Here is a 21,074-nt window from a genome sequence, read left to right on the forward strand (position 1 = left end):
AAATCAGCTGGAGATGGCAAACCATTCCAGTATCTTTGCCAAGAAAAGCCCAAATGGGAAGACAAAGAATCTACAGGACTGTGACTGAACAACAACAACGGGTTATAACTACTGTGTTCATTTTGCTGGAACCCTAAACCTCCAAGTCTTGAAGAAGGCTCTTTACCCATGTTCCTAATAAGAATCAATGGCAGGAACCTCTTTTTCTTGCATCAAATAGTGTTGTAGGCATTATTGGACATGAAGTCACTGTCTCAATTTTGCTTAACTCGGTTCTATCATTACAAGCAAATTTTCATCCTTGGGATGGAGACAATTACAACCAAAAGTCATTGATACAGAAAAAGCTTAAAAACAGTTTTTAAAGTTTGGCTTTTGTTTTTAGAGAAAAGGGGGAAAAAAGAACAACAATAATTTTAACAAGGATGAAATGTTATTTTTCTTATAGTACAGGCTGGGATAATGAATGTTTAGTGGGAGAAAGAAATCAAATTAAATGAAATTAAATGAGCTCATAGGATTTTAGAGCTAGAAGTAGTCCTTAGAGACTATATTAATTCAATCCCCCCTTTTTATGAAAAAGCTAAGAGACAGAGAAAAAGAACTTTTCCAAGGTTATAGGAATCAGAAGTAGTAGAGTCAAAGATGAACCCAAATTTCCTCTTATGGCAACCTTAAAACTCCTTCTGCTTTAAGATGACCAATACTACTACTATTTCTATTCACCCTTTTCATTCCCTCCAAATCCTTTTCCTGTTCTACACTGTTGTAGGTTGGTTTAGACTATGTTCCTCAACTAGGAGGAGAATAATATCAGTATGTTCTAAATTTTTTTAAACTTCTCTCAGTAAAAAGTACATTTTGGTCACAATTCCACAATATATGTATGTATTCCTACTTAAATTATGCATATACAAAAACGTACAAAACTATTTTGAAAAATATATAGAAAATTCTAATTTTTTAAATGAGATTAAAGGGTATAAATAATATTTTAAATGGTACTTTATATTGGCAGGGGAACCATTTGCTCTCCTTATACATATTATAATTAAAGGGATTTTGGCTGAGAACAATCTGATTAAACATGCTTCATTGTTTTTTAAAATCTTGGTTTAATATATACTTTTTGGATACAGCAATATAAGCTGATGTGCTGATAGTGAATGACTTAAGTGTTACTACTATTATAATCCCTTTAATTTATGGAATTTTCATTGTTCATTCAAGTTATTATATAGGATATATGACTTATAGACTAAAAGTGAGGCCATCAGGTTGTTAAAAAGTAAAGCTAAATTTTTAAACTTTTAATTTTCTCAGAATATATCATTTATTTTTTCCCCAAGTAAACATGGCTACCTTCATATCCTGTTCTTATCATAATTCTTGAATAATGGGGCCTGATTTGCAGTAAATGGATGATGGGGCTCAAATATTACCTGGATCTTACTAATGACAAATCGAAGCACAGAATGTATGGACCAATCTTTCATTTGCTGAAGGAAGTCAAGTAATTAAAATTCTAGGCTGAAAGGAATGCTTGATTAACAGATACCTCTTTAATTTGTGTCAACTTTGTCTGAAGTAGAGGTCAACATGCTTTACTTACTTTGCTGTGACACTGAACTGGGTGTGCCTGTGACATTTATAAATAGCTTTCCCTCAAGTATTACCTTATTTTATGTCTTTCCCTTTAACTGAAGGCAACCACGATTCTTGAGGCCTTTGTTTTTCCTTTAGGCAATCATGATGTCCAGCCAGCCTACAAACTTTCCCTTGAATACTCTTTGAATATACTTGGTGATTATCCAGATTCTAAGCCCTTTTCTTCAACCACAGAGATTTATTTTTTTCAAGAATATTTTCTTCTTGGACTATGTCTTCTGTCTTTCTTGGACCCAGGGTCTTGAGATGTTTGAACTTTTAGAGATGTTTATTTTTCTCTTTTATAGTAGCATCTAAATTTAGCCATGGTGCTAGTTCATCCAAATGGTCCACAGCTGGCTGCCATGAGGGAGCAATTTTCTGAAGACCTTCTGAAGAACATGGCCCAGGTCCATTTTTTCATCTGGGCACTAGATGAATGGGAGCACATAAATTGCATTAAAGAGTAGTCCCAAAAAGCAGCTCATCTGCATAATCAGCTCTCTGTCTTTTACGTTTTTTTGATTCCATCTGCAGAAGCTTTAAGGGGCTATTATAATTTGGACTAACACAGGAGTCATATTGAACCGGCACGATACAGATGACTGTTGAAGGGCTTGGGCCAGGGGCCCATAATCCCAAAGAGGGTTAAGACCTTTTGAAGAGCTGAAGCTTCATTTGACCACAATTTTTGTCCTCAGCATAATGAAACCTTAAGAAGGACTCCTCTGTAGAGGTAAGCAAAATACTGATATCTGTCCCTTGTTTTGTGATTTTCCACCTTCATTTTCTGCTTCCTTCCTAATATCTTAATAGCCATCCTAGGTAGAAACAACTTCATTATTTTCATAGGCTTCTGGAGCATTATCTCAGCTTCCGTCTCTCTGTTGGGCCCAGCACCCAGGCATTTCTGCTGCACCTGCCATCCTTAAAGCACTAGGTGCTGTAATATCTGGTCCTCCATGACTTTGGGATTGCTCCCCTGCCATCATCCTTGACCAGCTCCTGGTTCTACCCCTCACTGTCTTGTCTTCCACTGACCCTGCCACCAGCTGCCACCACAGCCCTGTTAGAATAGATCTTGGACAGAAACCAGTCCTCCTAGGAAGAAGGAGGTCCGTATTCTCTTCTTGCACAGTTCATGTCCATTGCAGCTACCTTTAAGACCACTCACACAGCAAAGACAACTGGAGTGAATGCTGAAACATCCATGATTCCAAAGAAATTGTTATCAACTCTTATTTACCTTTACCTGACTTACCAACGACTAATGCATCTAAAAAGTGGTTGATACTAATCTTTGATTAATTTTTCAAAGTCCTCTAGTCCCTTAATTTGCTTCAGTTATGTTGTCATTGTTCAGTAGTTGTACAATTGTGAACAACTCTTAAGGACCCCATTTGGGCTTGGCAAAGATAATGGGCTGTCTGCCATTTTCTTCTCCAACTCATTTTACAGATGGTGAAACTGAGACAAATAATATGAAATGATTTGCCCAGGATCACACAACTAGTGTGTGAGGCCAGATTTGAACTCAGGTATTCCTGATTTCAGGTGCCATGTCCACCATACCACCTAGCTGCTCCTATTTCAAAATCATTCCTAGTTTTATACTTAGTTTCTTTTAGACTTTTAGCCGTAGGGAATCTAAAGTCAGATTAGATCTAAGTAGAATTGATTTCCTGGAACTAGTTATCTGTACTGCATAAATTCCCAGAGCCAGCCAAAGACTGGAATCTTAAGGTAACAATGAAGCAGTCTTAACTATCTAAGTCTCTAAGCCATCAATAAATTTCACAGTTAGGTCAACTGAGGGTGAGGCATTGTTTCTAGATTCCCTGAAATCCCAGACTCCACACTGACCACAAGAACCAATACAGATTGTATTTACTAGATATAAATTCCCTAAAACCAAGAACCATATCTGGATATGGTTCCTCCTAGTTAGAGGAAAATAATGTAGCACACACCTAGAATTTCTAAACAAATAGATACATTTTATATTTGTAGTTATAATAAAAAATTCTAGCATTAATTCTGTAATGATGGTGAACAATTCATTCACATCTATAGAATATTTTATACTTGAACAAGTAATTTCCTCAACTCCAGGAAGGAAAGCACTCGGAATATTTTGGAATTCATTTTATAGGAAAGTGAAGTCCAGAAAATTGATATAAACTACTCCAGAAAGAGGACTGAGATGCCAAAAACAGGCTGTACCTTCTCCATTGGGTCTCAATGGAATATTCAAGTCTGGACTACAGGAGTGAGAAATGGAAGATTGACAAGATGGTGAACAGACAAGAAATACCACTTTTGTGAGAATGACATTGTATCAGAGATTTAGAAATGACAGGAAATATTTATTTAGCACTTAGCTGTCTGTGATGATCTTAAGGAAATTATAATTATTTCATTTGAGCCTCACAACCATTATGTGAGGTTATTGTTGTCCCTGTTTTGCAGATGAGGAAATTGAAGCTGAGAGGCTTAAGTGACTTGCCAAGGTTCACCCAGTAAAGATCTGAAGTGGGATTTGAACACCATCCATTATGTCATATTACCCCTTTAAGAAACACGGGGTGACCTCATTAGTGCTAGGGAGGGGAAATTGTTGAGGAAGAAACCAAACAAAAAGCAAGAGGATCAGAAATACCGATATTGTCTGTACGAGGTAGACACAGAAAGATGTCCGCATTCCCACATATGGGGTGAATGCCGTGTCCAGAGAGTGACCCAGACGTGGGCCAGAACATGCTCTCAGAATCCTCCCGCACCCTAACAAGGTTTCTGACAAGCCCTCACTCACCCATCTCCCTGACAGGGTTATATACCTGGTGCTCTCTGGCTAATGCTGTTCATGTCACCCTCTCCCATGAAGGTGGGATCCTGGAGCAAATCCATGTATTTTACAATTGAAAAAATAACTAAAATCCAAAGTGTTTAACTGATTTGCTCTGTGTAAGACAGAGAGCAAGGACTAGGGATAAGATTCTAAACTTGTTTTTCCCTATCCAGTGTACTTCTCCTATACTATAGTTTGTTTCCCGCCCCCCCCCCCTTTTTTTCCTGTTAACCTAACACGATGGGAGTCATTGCTCACCCACTGTTTCCTACTAAAATTGGCTTCCACACAGGACACTTGTCAAACAAAGGCACTTACTGGTAAGGGTATATACACAAGAGAGATCCTTCTGTGCTGTAAACAAAAAGAAAACAACATATTAATTAATCTAGGCAAACATTCCTTTGTGAAAAAAATTAACATCCCGGCCTGGATTGCCTGGGTGTTACTATTTAGTTGTCCCTCAAAGATCCCCCCATCCTTGAAGTAAAACTAAGGAGACACATGCCTGATATTATTACTCTTAAACTGTACAGCCAATTGTATAATACCAACTACAGCCAAATGGCTTCCGTTCAAACCAACTTCTAGTTGACCTTGGGCACTAGTCACACTTTAGCAGAGAACACCATTAAAGGAAATATCAGGAGGAAAGGGGTTTTTTAACAGTATCCAATTTCCTGTATTCCAATATACTTCATTATGCAGTAGTCTGTTTTGAGAATTTTAAAGAGAAAATAAGATAAAAATGGGTTCTCTTATAATATACTAATAAAGGTCTCCGAGTATGAGGAGAAAATTATATGACTGCTACTCAGCTTACAAGATTTAGTCTCACATGAGTCACAAAGCAAATATGTGACTTTAAACCAGTGATCTCCGTAGATATGACCTAAACTTGAGGGCTTTGCTGAAGTTGAGAAGATGACGTGGTCAATTCCTTCTACCCCATCCTACCTAGAGTAATCATTTGTAGGATTTATCTCCCATACAATCATACCTATCATAGTTTCCCCAACATCCATTCAATCCATTCCCTCTACAATTGAATTATCAATATTACCCTTTTGACCAGGATTGACCACCTCGGGGGTAGGTGGCTGGGTTATAACCTAGTTGCAATCTTCAATAGCAGCTATGCAAGGTAATAATTTTCTCCTTGCTTCTGCACTCCCAGGATACCCAGCTTCATTTCTCCCAGAACAACTTATTCCTCTAGCAGGTGTTCCTCAACTTGCCAGCAAATTCTGTACTCTAAGGCAATTGTTAAGTAAAAAACAGATTGGATGGACTTTCACAGATTTTTGGATCTCTTTACATTATCACTTCACTCTTTCCCTCCCCCCCCAATCCCATCTCTTCCTACAAACTGCCCTTTTACTGCCTTTAAAGGCATTGCCATTCGTTCATTCACCCAGGTGGGCAACTTTAGAATCATAATTACTCCTTATACTTCCTCATCCTCCAAGTCTTATGAGTTGCTAAATCCTAACATCTGCCCCTTTTTCTTTGCTCAGACTGCCACCATCCTAGCCCTCAACACTTCTCACCTGGACTCCACAACACCCTCCTAATTTGCCTCTCTACCTCAAGTTTCTCCTCTTTTAATTTCATCCACAAGACAGCTGCCTAAATGATTTGTTTAAAGCATAGGCCTGCCCATATCATTTCACTACTCAATAAATTTCAGGGACTTTCTATTATCATTATGTTCAAATGGACTTATGTTTATTATCTTAAAACTCTACACAAATCATTGCTTATATCTTATTAACTTAGCTGCAATGCTAAAAATAAGAAAATAATGTGCATGGGAATATCTTCTTCCCCATTTTATCAGTTCTACGTTTCTGGGTAGAGGAAAGAATAATAAATGTAAATACCTAAGTAATATAGGACAGAATCCTAGAACCTCAGACTTGGAAGGTTTATCAGAGATAAACTTGTCCAACTGATATTTGAAAAAGGAATTGTCTCCATAATACCACCAACAAGAGGCTCAATTCAATGATCTCCACTATATTAAGGTTAAATTTGCCTCGCTCCAACTTATATTCATTTTTTCACTTCTAGTTCTGCTCTCTGAGAACAAGAATCTAATTTACTCTATTCCTCAGGACAGTCCTTCAAATACATGAAAATAGCCTTTATAAGTCTTCTCTCTGCTAAGCTCCATGTTTCCAATTCCTTCCCAATGTTTACATGCCATGTCAGTCTATTATGGTCTCCTCTCGAGGCTTTGTAGGCTGTAATGTTTTTCACAAAATGTGGTGCTTAGAATTGAATACCATTACTATAGATATAACTCAGGGAGAACAAACTGAGGCTTTCACATACCTCTTTTCTGGTCATTCCATTTCTCAATGAAGTTTAAGATAACATTTGCCTTTTAGGCTACTATGTTATACTAATGGATTGATAGTAAGCTCAAGATCTATTAAAATGCTTAGATCCTCTTCACATAAAACACTATCCAGCCATCCTTTCCCCTTAACTTGTTCAGCTAATGACATGAACCCAAATATAGGCCTTTACATCCATCATATTTAATCATCTAGTCACAGGTTAAATTACTTTCTTGCAACTTTTGACTGGACCATAAGACAGTGATGGAATAAGACAATGAAACCATGTCAGAAGTTTAGTGAAAAAAGCAGCAAGCCATTGAAGATGAAAACCTATATACCCACTCCTATAATTCTGGCCAAGCCTCCACCATCCTTTGCCTAAAAATACTACAATACCTTCCTAGCTAGCCTCAGATTAAACTTTACATTTGATCTTGGAGATAATTAATAAAAAACTAATGGAGTTTACTGAGTAAAAAGAGGTGGGCAGGATGATCAACTAGGAGGCTACTACAAAGATCCAGGTATGAGGTGATGAGACTTTACACCCAAGTGGCAGTTGTTTGAGTGAAGAAAAGTTGTTTGAGTATGAAAGATGTGAAGATGGAAATGACAAGAGTTATAGAACTGGAAATGTGAAGTGAGAGCAGGTTGAGGATGCAAGGCTGACGCTGATTTCAGAGACTTGGAATAAAAGAATTATTATTGGGAAGAAAGGAGATTTTGAGGGAAAGATAATGAATTAATCTTGAATTTGCAATGTTGATTTTTAAATTTCTATAGTGTATATATATATATATATATATATATATACACATAAATATGTAGATATATGTATATATCTATACACATATATACATATATATATAATTTATAGTCTGATATATCTAAAAGGCAATTATGATGAAAAAGAGTTCAGGATAAAAATTAAGATTGTATGTATAGATTTGGGAATCATCTCTATTGAAAAGGAAATGGAATTCAAGGGCTAATGACACCACCAAGGCAGATGATATAAAAGAAGAAAAGGGAACCTAGGATAGAACCTGGAGGTGGAGAAAGAAAGGAATAAAAAGAATGTTGGAGGGAAGAGCCTGTTGGAAAAAATAGGAGGGGAGGGGATTGAAGTTTTATGATGAAGAATTTTTGCCTTAGGAAAAAAGGGCAAACTTCTTCATGTGAGAATAATATGAGAAGGAACAAAGAGAAAGAACTCTCTCCATGAAGGGGTTCAGTTTTTTTAGTGATGTATGAGATAAAGACTTTAGCTGGGGGATGGGGGAGGGAGGGAGTTTCCTATCATTCCAGAGCTCCCTCTCATCATTAACCAAAATTTTATATCTATGACATTAATATAATAATGGTATAGCATTACTAATAAAAATGTTTTACATTTATAAGCCATTTTATAGTTATAGCCATGATCTCATTTAATCCAAGTCATTGATTAAAAGGTTTTACATGCCTGAGGCACTAGGGTTCTGGCATGATCTTAGAAGTCTCCTTCCAGGCTTACTCTAAAACATCAATTATCATTCTCTGAGTACAGTTACTCACCTAGTTTTGAATGTGTCCAACTATTCCATGATCTAGCCCACACCTCTGCATATTGTCCATGAGGATATTGTGGGAGATTGTCAAATGCCTGCCTGAAATCCATATGCATTTTATCTACGAGAATTTCCTTGATATACTAATCAATTAATCCTTTAAGAAAAAAAGGAAATGAGGTTATTCTAGCATGAGCTATTCTAAGTGAATTTATGCTGGCTAGTTGCGACCATCAGTTTTACATTCTGAGTACTCAAATTATCTGTATAAGAATTTGTCCTAGAATTTTCCCCAAGTTTGAATTCAAATTCACTCAATTATGACTTGTGAAATCCACTTTCTTCCTTTTTTTGAAAACAACATTTGATCTCTCTTATCCCATGATAATTTCCTTGTTTCTTTGCAATCTCAAAGGTAAGTAACAATAATAATACAGTCATATCTTCCAACCTCTGTTATAATAGAATCTTGCCTAGAATCATATAATTTTTTGGTGGTAATTGCTTCTACATAACTGGAATCTCTTCTGCTAAAACTTCCAGAAGGAAGAGGTAATTTTATTGGCAAACATAGTACAACAAAATGATTATTTTCCAAATAGCAATAATGATAGACCCTTCCCAGCAAGAATCCCAGGTTTGAGCTAAAGACATAGATACATTAAGAGTCTGGGTTAATTTGCAATGAGAACCAGTAGGTCTTCTTACAAACATCTTAGGCTTGTTAAAGCCAGGGTGGATTAATTTTCTTGTTTCTTTTCAATTATTGACCCCATATATAAGAAAGAGCAATTTTAATTAGATCTCACACTTTCTAGAGCCAACCAGAATTGCTCAGATACAAAAACAAGATAGTAGGTATATTCCAATCAATTAAATAAGAGCTTCTTTAGCTATAGTAATATGTTTTGTAAAATGCTTTTTTAAAATTATACATGTTTAACCTATACTGGATTGTTTGCTGAATAGAGAAGGGAAGAGGGAGAGAGAAGAATATGGAACACAGGGTTTTGAAAAGGTGAATGTTGAAAACGATCTTTGTGTATATGGAAAAATAAAAACTATTATGTGAAATATGGAATCAAAAAACCAAGTTTGAATCTGGGCTCTGCTTTGTCAATATCTCCAGCTTTAAAATGGGGAAAATAAACCTTTATGTTCCATAAGGCTCTTTGAAAAAGAATATTCAATAAACTTTAAAGAGCTATGGAAATGTGAATTACTGTTAGCTGGTGGTGGTGATAATAATGGTAGTAGTAGTAGCAGCCGCAGTAGCAGCCTTGGTAGTCACGGCAATAGAATATAGTATTGTAATTCTATAGAATAGTATAAAATAGTAATGGTGGTGATGATAGTAGTGGGGAAGGGTTGGACAGAAACTATTTTTTGGTGGTTGCTATTTTTTATCCTCAGCACAGACAGTGCCTCCTATTTAGTAGATACTGAATAATTGATTGTGGGACTGAACTAGCTAAGACCTTGGACAAATGACTCAACATATCTGGGTTTAGGTTTCTCTATTTGTAAAATTAGGGGGCTAGATTAGAATAACTCTAAACTCTCTTTCAAGTATAAAATCTAAATCTTTTTTTTAATTAGATTTAAAAATCTAAATTTTAATCTAAAATCAAATGAAATTGCAATCATTTTGTAGGTGACAGAAGGGATGTCCAAAGAGAATGAGGGCCGTGTTTAAGGCCTCCAAGTTAATAAATGGTAGAATTGGGACCTGATCACCTTTCTAACACCCAGTGTTATGCTTTTGCCTATGCCACACTGTGTCTGAAATAGAAAAGGCATCAAGCTTGATCCAAGTGCAATGACAAAGGTGGGGCTGGGGAAGGGGAAAATTAGAATTTCTTATTGATCATGTGTTGCTGCCAATTCTCGTTTTCTATTTCAGCAGAGAAACCACAGAAGGGCAAAAACAATAGTTGCATCCACTGAAGAGTCAGAGTTACCTGTTATTATAGCCCCAGAGCACCACCAGCGCAGTTAATAAAATCAGCAGAAATAGAATGATTTTTCCTTTGGAGATCATTATTCTCTCCTGAGGGGAAGGAAGAAAAGAAGAAATTATAAAACATTCAATGGCCCAGACTAAAACCTGTCTATCTAGCTGCACAAATAATGCATTAATGCATTAACTTAAGTGCATAGTAAGGAAGCAGGGAAACAGAGGTTGTATCTCCTTTGTATCCCATAAGTGTCTAGCATATAACCTTTCTGAGAGTACACACTGAATAAAGATTTATTGACTGGAATATAGAGTACTGAACCTGGACTCAGGAAAGCCTGGATTCAGATCCAGTCTTGGACATACTAGTTGTGTGATCCGGGGCAAATCCTTTTAATTTCTGCCTGCTTCCCCATTTGTAAAATGGGGATAATAACAGCATGTACCTCACAGGCTTGTTGTAAGGATAAAATGAAGTAATATTTGCAAAGTGCTTAGCAAAACATGAAGCTCTAGCTATTATCATTCATTATATACAATTCAGAAGAGAGAAGAGTCATTAAAGAGGAAATTGTTGTTTGTTCTTCATTCTGGAAAGATGTCCATGACATCAGAGAGGTGAAGCCATGACAGGCAAATGAATTGGATAAATCCAAATCACTCAGGTTCTCACTGAGTGGCCAACAAAAGGTTCCAGGCCAAAGAGAATATTACAGTGACCCTAAAAGAAGCTAATAGAATTTAAGAGTTCAAAAGGTCCTCAGGAGCTAGTTAATCCAACTTACACCTGCACAAATAGCTACTTCTACAACATTTTGAAAATGTGGACTTCCCAGATAGTGTGAGAAGTACCATGGAGACAGCATGCATCTCTTCTTAGTGCCCTTTTAAAAAGATCCCTATTCCCTGAAACTTAGGAAGCACGTTCCATCAATCTTAAATTCACTTAACATTCCACCTCTTCCACATCTCTACATAGCTCCTAATTCCTCCTCCAGGTAGAGCACTATTAATCCCTTCTTCCAGGAAGGTCTTTCATTTATCAAAGAGAGTTATCATGCTCTCTTCCTCCAACTCCCAAGTCTTCTCTTCATCAGTTAAATTCTTTTAGGTTCTTCATCAAATGAACCTCTGGCTTTCTCCATCTTGGTCCCTTTTCTTTAGATGATTCCTAAATTTTTAATTGCTCATATGTTGTGCATTTGAGGATAGGCATCTGAGGTCATGGGCTTTCTTCTTCTTAATTACTGACTGTCTCTACTATATACCTTTCCTGCATCATATCTGCTATTTTCTGTTATGTGCATCTAGCTTGAGTGCCGCTACTCAGTGTAGATCCCAAGAAAATCATAAAGGGAGGAAAAAGGATTCACGTGTGCAAAAATGTTTGTAGCAGCTCTTTTTGTGGTAGAAAAGAATTGGAAAATGAGTAGATGCCCATCAAATTGGGGAATGGCTGAACAAATGATGAACAAGCTGATTTTAGAAAGGCCTGTTAAGATTTACATGAACTGATGTTGTTCATGTACATCAATTGATATTGAGTGAAAGAAGCAGAATGAGGAATACATTGTACACAATAACATTAAGAATGTATGATGATCAACTTTGAAAGACTTGGTTCTTCTGAGTGGTTCAGTGAGGCAAGGCAATCCCAGTGTATTTTGGATAGAAAATGCTATCTGCATCCAGAAAAACAACTAGGGAGATTGAATATAAATCAATGCATGCTATGTTCACTTCTTTTTCTGTTTTTTTTTTCTCCCTTTTATTCCAAGTTTTCTCTCCCAACACAATGCATAAAGCAATGTGTATTAAAAATAAGTTAATTTAAAGAAACTTGTATCTAGCTTGGAAGATATCTTTAAACAATTTTCTCCCTTCCTGTCTTTTCTATTTGAAAAAATCTTGATCCTATAAATAAGATATTAAGGGAATATTTTACCTGCCCTTATGGAGTGCCTTTCATTCCTGATCATAAGGCCACGCCATCATGCCTATATTTTAATCTATATGTCTCCAAAAGAGAAATCATACCCAGGTAGAGGGAGTAAACTAAGACTTCATGATAAAGAAAGCATTTGAACTGCCCTTGAATCACACAATTTCTGAATTATAAGGAACTTCTCAAATTAACTAGTCCAACCTACGCCAACCATCTATAGTTTAAACAATGTTTTAATTCAACCTTTGTTTGAATTAACTCCAAGGATAACCGTCTCATTATCTCAGGGAACTCATTTATTTTGGCACAATTTTAATCATTACAAACCTTTTTCTTTCTTTCTTCCTTTCTTTCTTTCTTTCTTTCTTTCTTTTTTTTTTTTTTACATGAAGATCAATGTTGGGTAGCTAGATAAGGCATCAGCACTGAAGTCAGGATCTGATTTCACTCAGATACTTAACACTTACTAGCTGTTTAGCTCTGGGTTAGTCACTTAAACCCAATTGCCATCAAAAACATGGTTTTACTTTTTTGCTTTTTACTTCCTTCCCATTATTCTTTGTTCTATATTTTAGAGGAGAACACAACTGGTTGATTCCCTTTTCCATATATCATTATTCTTCAAATACCTGAATACCTAGCAAGTATCCTAAATCTAATGTCCAAGCTGAATATCATCAGTTCCCTTAAGAGGTCTTATGTTACAGTCTCCAGTACCTTTATTATATGGCAGTTTGGGGAGAGAAAGAAAAAGAATAAGTATTTATTGTGCTAAATGCTTTTACTTTCTACAAGTATTAGCTCATTTGATCCTTGTAATAACCCTGTGAGATAGGTGTTGTTATCTTCATTTTACAATGAGAGAAACTGAAGCAAACTTAGGTTAAGTGTCTAAGGCTGGATTTGAACCCAGAACTTCATTCCTATAAGACCAAAGCTCTAACTATTGAATCACTTAGGTGTTTGATGTCATTCTTAAAATGATCTGATCAGGATAAAATAGAAAACAATTTCTCTCATTGCCCTAGGATTTTTTTGACTCATACTGGAAAGGAGGAATAGACTAAAAAAAATTCATTCTATATGAAGGAATCAGTTAAAAATGACAGGGAGAGGAAAACACAAGATATGTTGGGAAGGGAGTTGCAAGGTGACTCAGCAAATCAACAGTGGTCATGCAGAGAAAATTAACCTAAAAGTCAAATTCATAGAAGGTCTCAAACTCCCATTGGGTGTGTATGTGGGAAGAATGGAATTACAGGTTCATAGATTTAGAGCAAGGAGACACCTAAGAAATCACCTAATCCAACTAAGATTACATGATTTGCTCAAGTAAATTGCCTAGGAAGTAAAGATTCAAGGTTTGAGGCAAAGGTTAAACCAAGATTCTATAACCCTAAATCATGTTCTTTCTACCACACTTATAGCCTTTCTGTGTGAAAGGAAGAATAGAGTAATTGTTAAATTTTTAAAAGAAAATATTCTATTTTCCAGATTTTAATACTTATTCACCTTCATATATTCTACCATCCAGTAACCTTGCTGTCTCCTTGCTATTGCTTGAAAAAGCTATTCCATCTGGGTATTTTCACTGGCTGGCTCCCATTACCATCTTCCTTCAAGTTCCAGCTAAAATCCCATCTTCTACAAAAAGCCTTTCCCAATTGTTCTCAATGGCGCATAGTTGTTTGCCTTTTGTCTCTCCCCATTCCCTCTCTCCTCCCCCTGTAGACTTTGAGCTTCTTGGGGACAAGGACTGTCTTTTGCCCTTTTTTTGCATCCCTAAAGCTCAGCAGAGTGCCTGACACATAGCTGTTTAAAAAAATACCTGATGATTATCACCTCTGAAGATGGTAGGTAGAGTGCTAGCCTTAACCTTTACATATTTAATTAGTAACATTAGGGTTTCCCTTAATATCATGGAGAAAGTTTAGACTTGTTATTATCTTTGGTACCAACTTTATAATGACTTTCACTTTCAAATATGGCTCCTGCCATGCAAAGTCTTGGCACTTCATTAGGTGAGAAAACAGACTTGAGATTTGCTTATGACCTCTTTCAGGCTACTTTGGAAACAATATGAAAGAACTGTTACAAGAGATGGACTTATAAAAAAGAACCCAACACATTTTATGCAACTTTTAGTTCTTTCATATTTGAAAACATTGAGTCCTAAGAAGAAAAAACAAAACAAAAAGTATCTCTCATCTGTCTCTCTGTCTCTTCTCTTTTTCACTCCCCTATCATCACAAGATGCAGAATGCTCTGTTCAGGAATAGGCGACTACAGAGGAAACTGTGATAATACAGGAGAATGCAAGACAAATAAAAATGAAAGAATAGTGGGGATGAGGGGTGTTTGAAAGAGTCAGGAAGAGCAGGATTCAAATCCCACCCCAGACACTTACTAGCTATGTAGTAACTCTCTCAGCCTCAACTACCTAATCTATAAAATGAAGTTAATCAGTGCAGTTTCATAAGGTGTCTTTTACCTCTAAATATGATCCTATAATATAGTAGTGCTAGAATCTGAAAAATGTGGCATTTACAATCAATCAATAAAGATTAATAATTATTTATTAAATACCAGGCACTATGGAAGCAATTTCCACCAATAACTCAGTAATCTAATTATCTTCCATTGAAAATCTGGTTTTCATTCAGCTTTCTCTTGTCTCTGGGCCTACATTCATACCTGTCCCCCAGGAAGCCAATAATATCTGGTGAAAATCATCACTTCTCCCTCCACTTTCTCATAGAATTTCACTTCCCCTCTTTATTGCATTTAACCTTATTCTCTCTTATTTTCTTTCTTTCTTTCTTTTTTTTATCAGAACTGTGATTTCTTCAGTATAGGAAACTGCTAATGACAAATTCTCTGCTAGAGCAAATTGGTCCCTTCTCTGCAGCTTACAGCTGTGCAGAGTAGCTTGTGGGTGAGTGTGAACAAAGGTTTTCCGGCCTTTGTGGCCAGCCCTCTGTAGATTACATCAAAATATCTCTCTTTTATAACAGTTATTTGCCATTTCACCACCAGACTGGCACAGGATTTTACACACCGCAGTAAATTCTAAGTGGCTAATTGAAATTGTCTCTTTCTAGTTGCATGAGAACATTTACTCTTGCAAATGAACAGTAGGAAAAAGAAAACTAAGCCAAGGACCCACACATTGAAGACCCTTAAATTTTCCAGCAGGAGAGTCAGAATTAGATTGATGTGATATCTTAGACAAACTGAACATTTGTTTAAAAATTGTTTTGAAAAGCTGATGTTTGAAAGACAATACTTAAAACAAACTTCTTTCTATCATGACAAAATGTTTGCTTGTCCCAGTTTTTGCTGCACCTAAAAGATGTTTTTGTTTGAGGCTTAAAACTGAGAATATTTCCTGAATGATTCAATCTTGTTTCCTTAAGCGAAGCATTTCAGAATGGTGTTGGTTGAATTTGCAAGTAATCCATTTCTATATTCCAAGCCTCAGAGACAACATATATCACTGACTCTTCAGAGACTTCTTGGCAGAGAACATGTCTTTAGAAACACATTCCCATTTTTTCCTGGAAGACAATTAGCTACTTGGCAGCCAAATTGGAGTGAAGGGAGACTGCTCACAATTTTCAAGATTGCCTCAATTCTGACAGCTGATGGCTTGCTGATCATCTTGTCTAGTTGGAAGAGAAATACTTGGAAATGTATAATTCTGCTCAAGTCAGAGGATCGTAAGATTCAGACCAGGAAGGAACTTTAGAAGTGTTGCAGTCCAATTTTACAAGTGATAAACCCCTAGAGGGTAAAAAAATCATCGAATATCACAAAGGTAAAAAGTAGCAGAGGCTGAGGTATATACCCAGGTCCTTTAACTCTGAATCCAATATTCTTTCAACTAAATTTTGCTGTTTCACTGTTCCCTCTCTTTTTCTGAAATATTTTCCCCCTCAATTGTTATCATCCTCTTATTCATCCTTTAAGACTCTAAGACTCTCTTCTATGAAACTTTTGCCATCTTTTCCCCCAAAAAATAGCACTGTTCCCCAGAAAATCTCTTAAAGTCTTTTATTTGCATCTTTTTATGCACTTCTAATAATTATTACTGAAATAGCATTTCTGTAGGGCTCTTAACTTTTGCAAAGTGCTTTACAAGTAATTTAGAAATATCATTTAATTTTGTCCTTACAACAACCCTGAGGAAGTAGGTGATATTATCTCCATTTTACAGAGTAGGAGAGCAATACAAAAAGAGGCTAAAGGACTTGTCCAGAATCACATAGCTATTATCTGAGGCTGGATATGAACTCAGGTCTTACTCCAGATCTAACTCTTGCTCAATTGTGTCACCTACCTATCTTTATATTATATTATAAATTGTGCACATATCTTATGCTACTATAAATCCTGATTAATAAGAATAAATGCACAAATATAGCACTTAAAAGTGTGAAGTATACGTGGTTTTTCTGGTATATACCTTATAAGGTATTATATATTTTATATTGTATTATATTGTAAGGCATTATTATCCTCATTTCATAGATGAGAAAAATGAGATTCAGAGAAATTAAGTGATTTACCCAGAGTCACTCACTGAGTTTCAAAAATGGACATTGAATCAAATCCTAACTCCAAATCCAATATTATCCATCATAGCACTTATCTGTCTATTCTAGCTCCTCTGGGGTCTAATAAGACCTTCCATATGGAATAAGTGTTTTGTAAATACTCATTAAAAAAAAAAAACGATAATGATTTGCTAAGAGTCCACAGCTAAGTCAAATAGAGGAAAAGCTAAGATAATCACATAAGCTGTACTTCATTCACACAGTGACTATAAAAACATTACAACACAAGTGAGTAACAATATAGCTAACTATACTTTTTCCCCAGCAATAGATTAGAGCAAATTCACTCTAAATTTGCTCTAAAGAATTCAGAACTCGGGGGCAGCTCGGTGGTAGCTCGGTGGTGCAGTGGATAGAGCACCAGCCCTGAAGTCAGGAAGACCTGAGTTCAAATTTGATCTCAGACCCTTAACATTTCCTAGCTGTGTGATCCTGGGCAAGTCACTTAATCCCAATTGCCTCAGGAAAAAAAAAATTAAAAATGCAGAACTCTTAGTTTCAATTTCCTTAACTTATTTCTCTAAACAGAGAAACTCAGTGGTGATTCCATGAATGGGAAATCTAATCATGGTTATTAATAGTGTATTAGAACTGGGAGATAGGAGACCTGGGTTCTAGTCTCAACTCTACCACTCATTAGCCATGTTTAATATAACCACACAAACTAACTTCTTCAGGTCCTAGAAAAGTTGGCAGTTAATTTCCTTGAGATCCTAACCAAATGCAACAAGAAACATCATTTCATGAAACTTGTCATCTTGTTCTATAATGCTTATAAGCTAGGCACTGGGGATAGAACTAAAAGAGAATCGTTACTGCCCACAAAGGAATTTACTTTCTAATAGTAGTTTACATATCAATAGTGACATGATAAAAAGGCAAAGAAATTCCATAAAGAACTTGACAACAAACATATAATATGATATACTTAGGGATTCCAATGCTCAGATACAGAGAATGAATAGAATTTTGGGAAATGTGGCTTAGTTTTGAGTATTAAAAATGCCTTTTACTCAAATTACTAAGAAGGTTCACATCTATATATCATGAATAATTTCTTCTGGAAGAGTCAAAAAAGATGAGATGACATCAAATTAGAAAAAAGATTAAAATGTCAATATTTTCAACTGACAGTCAAATAAACTTTATTTTCTTATTTGGGAAGATAATTTTTTTTAACTTTTTAGAACTTTATTACTATAAGGACAAATAGAAGGAATATCTGTAGACAGGAAGTACACATATAAGATGATTTTGATGGGATGGCACCCCAAAAATAAAATAAAGAGGTGAAAAAGAAGATTGTATTGCAAAAAAGTAGGGGGAAGATAAAAGGGTGTAAATTATCTTACATAAAAGAGACATGAAAGAGCTATTATAATTTAGGGGAAAGTGGAATAGGGTGGCAGATAAAATTTGAACCTCTGTTTCATCAGAATTAACTCCAAAAAGGGAGTTCTTTACACATACATTCAGCTGGATACAGAAATCTACATATGAATATAGATATAAAATTGATGTATAATATAGATAACATATAATATCTATATAATGACAAAATATGGACATAGATAATATAAATAATATATAATATAGGTATATAATAATTATTGGTTAATTTGAGTTAAAAAAGGAAAGAAAAAAATCAAATTACCATTATCAAAAATGAAAAGGGTAAAATCACCAATGATTATTAGGATCTATTTGCTCAATTATATGTTAATAAATTTGACAATCTAAATGAAATAGATGAGTTATCTACAAAAACATAAATTACCCAGATTAACAGAAAAGAAAATGGAATACTTAAATTGAACACCAATGAGCTCCCTAAGAAAAAATCCCCAGGGCCAGATGGATTAGAAGTGAATTTTACCAAATTTTTAAATAATTGATGCCAATGCTATAAAAACTATTTAAGAAAATATGCAAAGACAGTGTCTCACCAAATTCCTTTTATGCCACAAATATGATGCTGATACCTAAACCAAGAAGAATAAAAACAGAGAGAAAATTATACACTAATTTCTCTACTGATCGTTATGCAAAAATTTAAAAAAAAAAAAAAAAAAAGAAAGAAATAAAAGCAATACATCACAAAGATCATATGCTATGACCAGGTGGGATTTATACCGGGAATGCAATATCGGTTCCATATTAAGAAAACTAAAAATACCAGTGAGAATATGAATAAATGGAGCTTTCCTTAAAGTGACAAATAAAATTTATCTAAAACCATCAGCAAACATTATCTATCTTTAATGGGAATAAGCTAGAAACCTTTCCAGTAAGATCAAGGATGAAGGAATGACATGCATCAGCACCATTATTACTCAATATTCTATTTGAAATGCTTGCTATAAACAATAAGATAAGGAAAAGAAATTTAAGGAATTAAAATAAGGATTGCGGAAACAAAACTATCACTCTTTGAAAATGATAAGATAGAATACTTAGAGAATCCTAGAAAATCAACTAAAAAACAAATGGAAGTAATGAACAACTTTAGCAAAGTTGCAGGATATGAAATAGACTTACATAAACTATCAGCATCTCTACATGTTACCAACAAATTCCAACAGGAAGAGAGAGAGAAATTCCATGTAAAATAACTGTAGACAATATAAAGTACTTGGGAATCTACCTGCCCAGACAAAGCTAGACATACATATATGAACATAATTATAAAACAGTTTTCACACAAATAAAGTCATCTAAAGAACTGGGAAGGAAAAAACATTAATTGTAGATTGGGCCAATATAAAATAAAAATGACAATTCTATTTATTCAGTGCCCTATCAATGAAATTATCAAAGAATTGTTTTATAGAGCTAGAAAAAAATAACAAAGTTCATGTGGAAGTACCAAAAGTCAAGAATATCAAGGAACTAATGAAAAAAAATTGAAGAAAGGGGGCCTTGCAATACCAGCTCTCAAACTGCTATAAAATGGTAACCATGAAAACAATCTGGTGCTGGCTAAGAAAAAAAGTGAATCAGTAGAATAGATTAAGTATACAATGACATAATAATCTAGTATAATAAACCTAAACATCTAAGCTTTGGGGACAAAAATTCATTATTTGGAAAAACATCTGAAAAAACTGGAAAACAATAAGGCAGAAATTAGGTACAGATCTATATTTCACATTATATATCAAGATAAGATCAAAATGGATCCATTTTTTTATTTTTATAAAGGGTGATAAGCAAATTAGGAGAACATGGAATAGTTTATTTGTTAGATCTATGGATAAAGAAAGAATTTAGAATCAAACAAGATCTAGAGAATTACAAAATGTAAAATTGATCATGTTGATTATATGAAATTGGAAAAGGTTGCATAAAGAAAAGTAATGCAATTAAAATTAAGGAAAGCAGAAAATTGGGGAATTTTTTGGAGCAATATCTTTGCTAAAAGTCTTATTTCACAAATATATAGAAGAATATAAGTCATTCCCCAATTGATAAATGGTAAAAAGATATGAATAGACAGTTTTCAGAAAAAGAAATCAGAACTATCTATATTCACATGGGGAAAAAAATTGCTCTAAATCACTACTGATTAGAGAAATGCAAATTAAAACAACTCTGAGATACCATGTCACATCCATCAGATTGGATAATGTGACAAAAAGGAAAAATGATAAATATTGGAGAAGATATGGGAAAATTGAGACCAACACACTGTGTAAGGAGTTGTGTACTGATTCACAATAGCATTTGGAACTATGCCCAAAGGACAAACAAATTGTGTATATCCTTTGATCCTTCAATGTCACTGCTAGGTCTGTATCTCAAAGAAAAATTTTTAAAGGGAAGGAGGGACTTATTTGTATAAAAGATTTATAGCAACTTTTTGTAGTAGCTAATAACTGGACATTGAAAGGATGTCCATCAATTGGCGAAAGCCTGGAAAGATTGTGGTATATGATTGTGATGAAATATTATTATGCTATGAAAAAGACAAGCAGGATGACTTCAGAAAAACCTGGAAAGACTTAACCATGAACTGATGCAAAGTAAAGTAAGCAGAAGCAGGAGGACACTGTACACAGTAATAGCAATATTATAAATGAAGAATTATGAATGACTCGGCTGTTCTCAGCAATACAAGGGAAAGGAAAGGGGTAAGGATAGAATTTGGAATTCAAACCATTTTA

At 35.1% G+C, this 21,074-nt stretch overlaps 1 protein-coding gene across 4 annotated transcripts in view; it reads right to left on the bottom strand.

The window, feature by feature from the left end:
* LOC100933356 (N-acetyllactosaminide alpha-1,3-galactosyltransferase) overlaps positions 1-21,074 on the bottom strand; it is a 114,979-nt gene that overhangs the window by 33,819 nt on the left and 60,086 nt on the right. For 3 of the 4 annotated variants that reach the window (XM_023507391.2, XM_031954223.1, XM_031954222.1), the window contains exons 2-3: positions 10,355-10,443; positions 4,814-4,849 (exon numbers count right to left, since the gene is read on the bottom strand). In XM_023507391.2, coding sequence (XP_023363159.1) covers positions 4,814-4,849; positions 10,355-10,443 — 125 coding nt within the window. Of the gene's footprint in view, positions 1-4,813; positions 4,850-10,354; positions 10,444-18,857; positions 18,881-21,074 lie in introns of those variants that run through there. The other variant, XM_031954224.1, reaches the window with a different exon arrangement.

The sequence above is a fragment of the Sarcophilus harrisii genome, chromosome 2 (genome assembly GCF_902635505.1).
Source record: "Sarcophilus harrisii chromosome 2, mSarHar1.11, whole genome shotgun sequence".
In the NCBI taxonomy this organism is placed as follows: domain Eukaryota; kingdom Metazoa; phylum Chordata; class Mammalia; order Dasyuromorphia; family Dasyuridae; genus Sarcophilus; species Sarcophilus harrisii.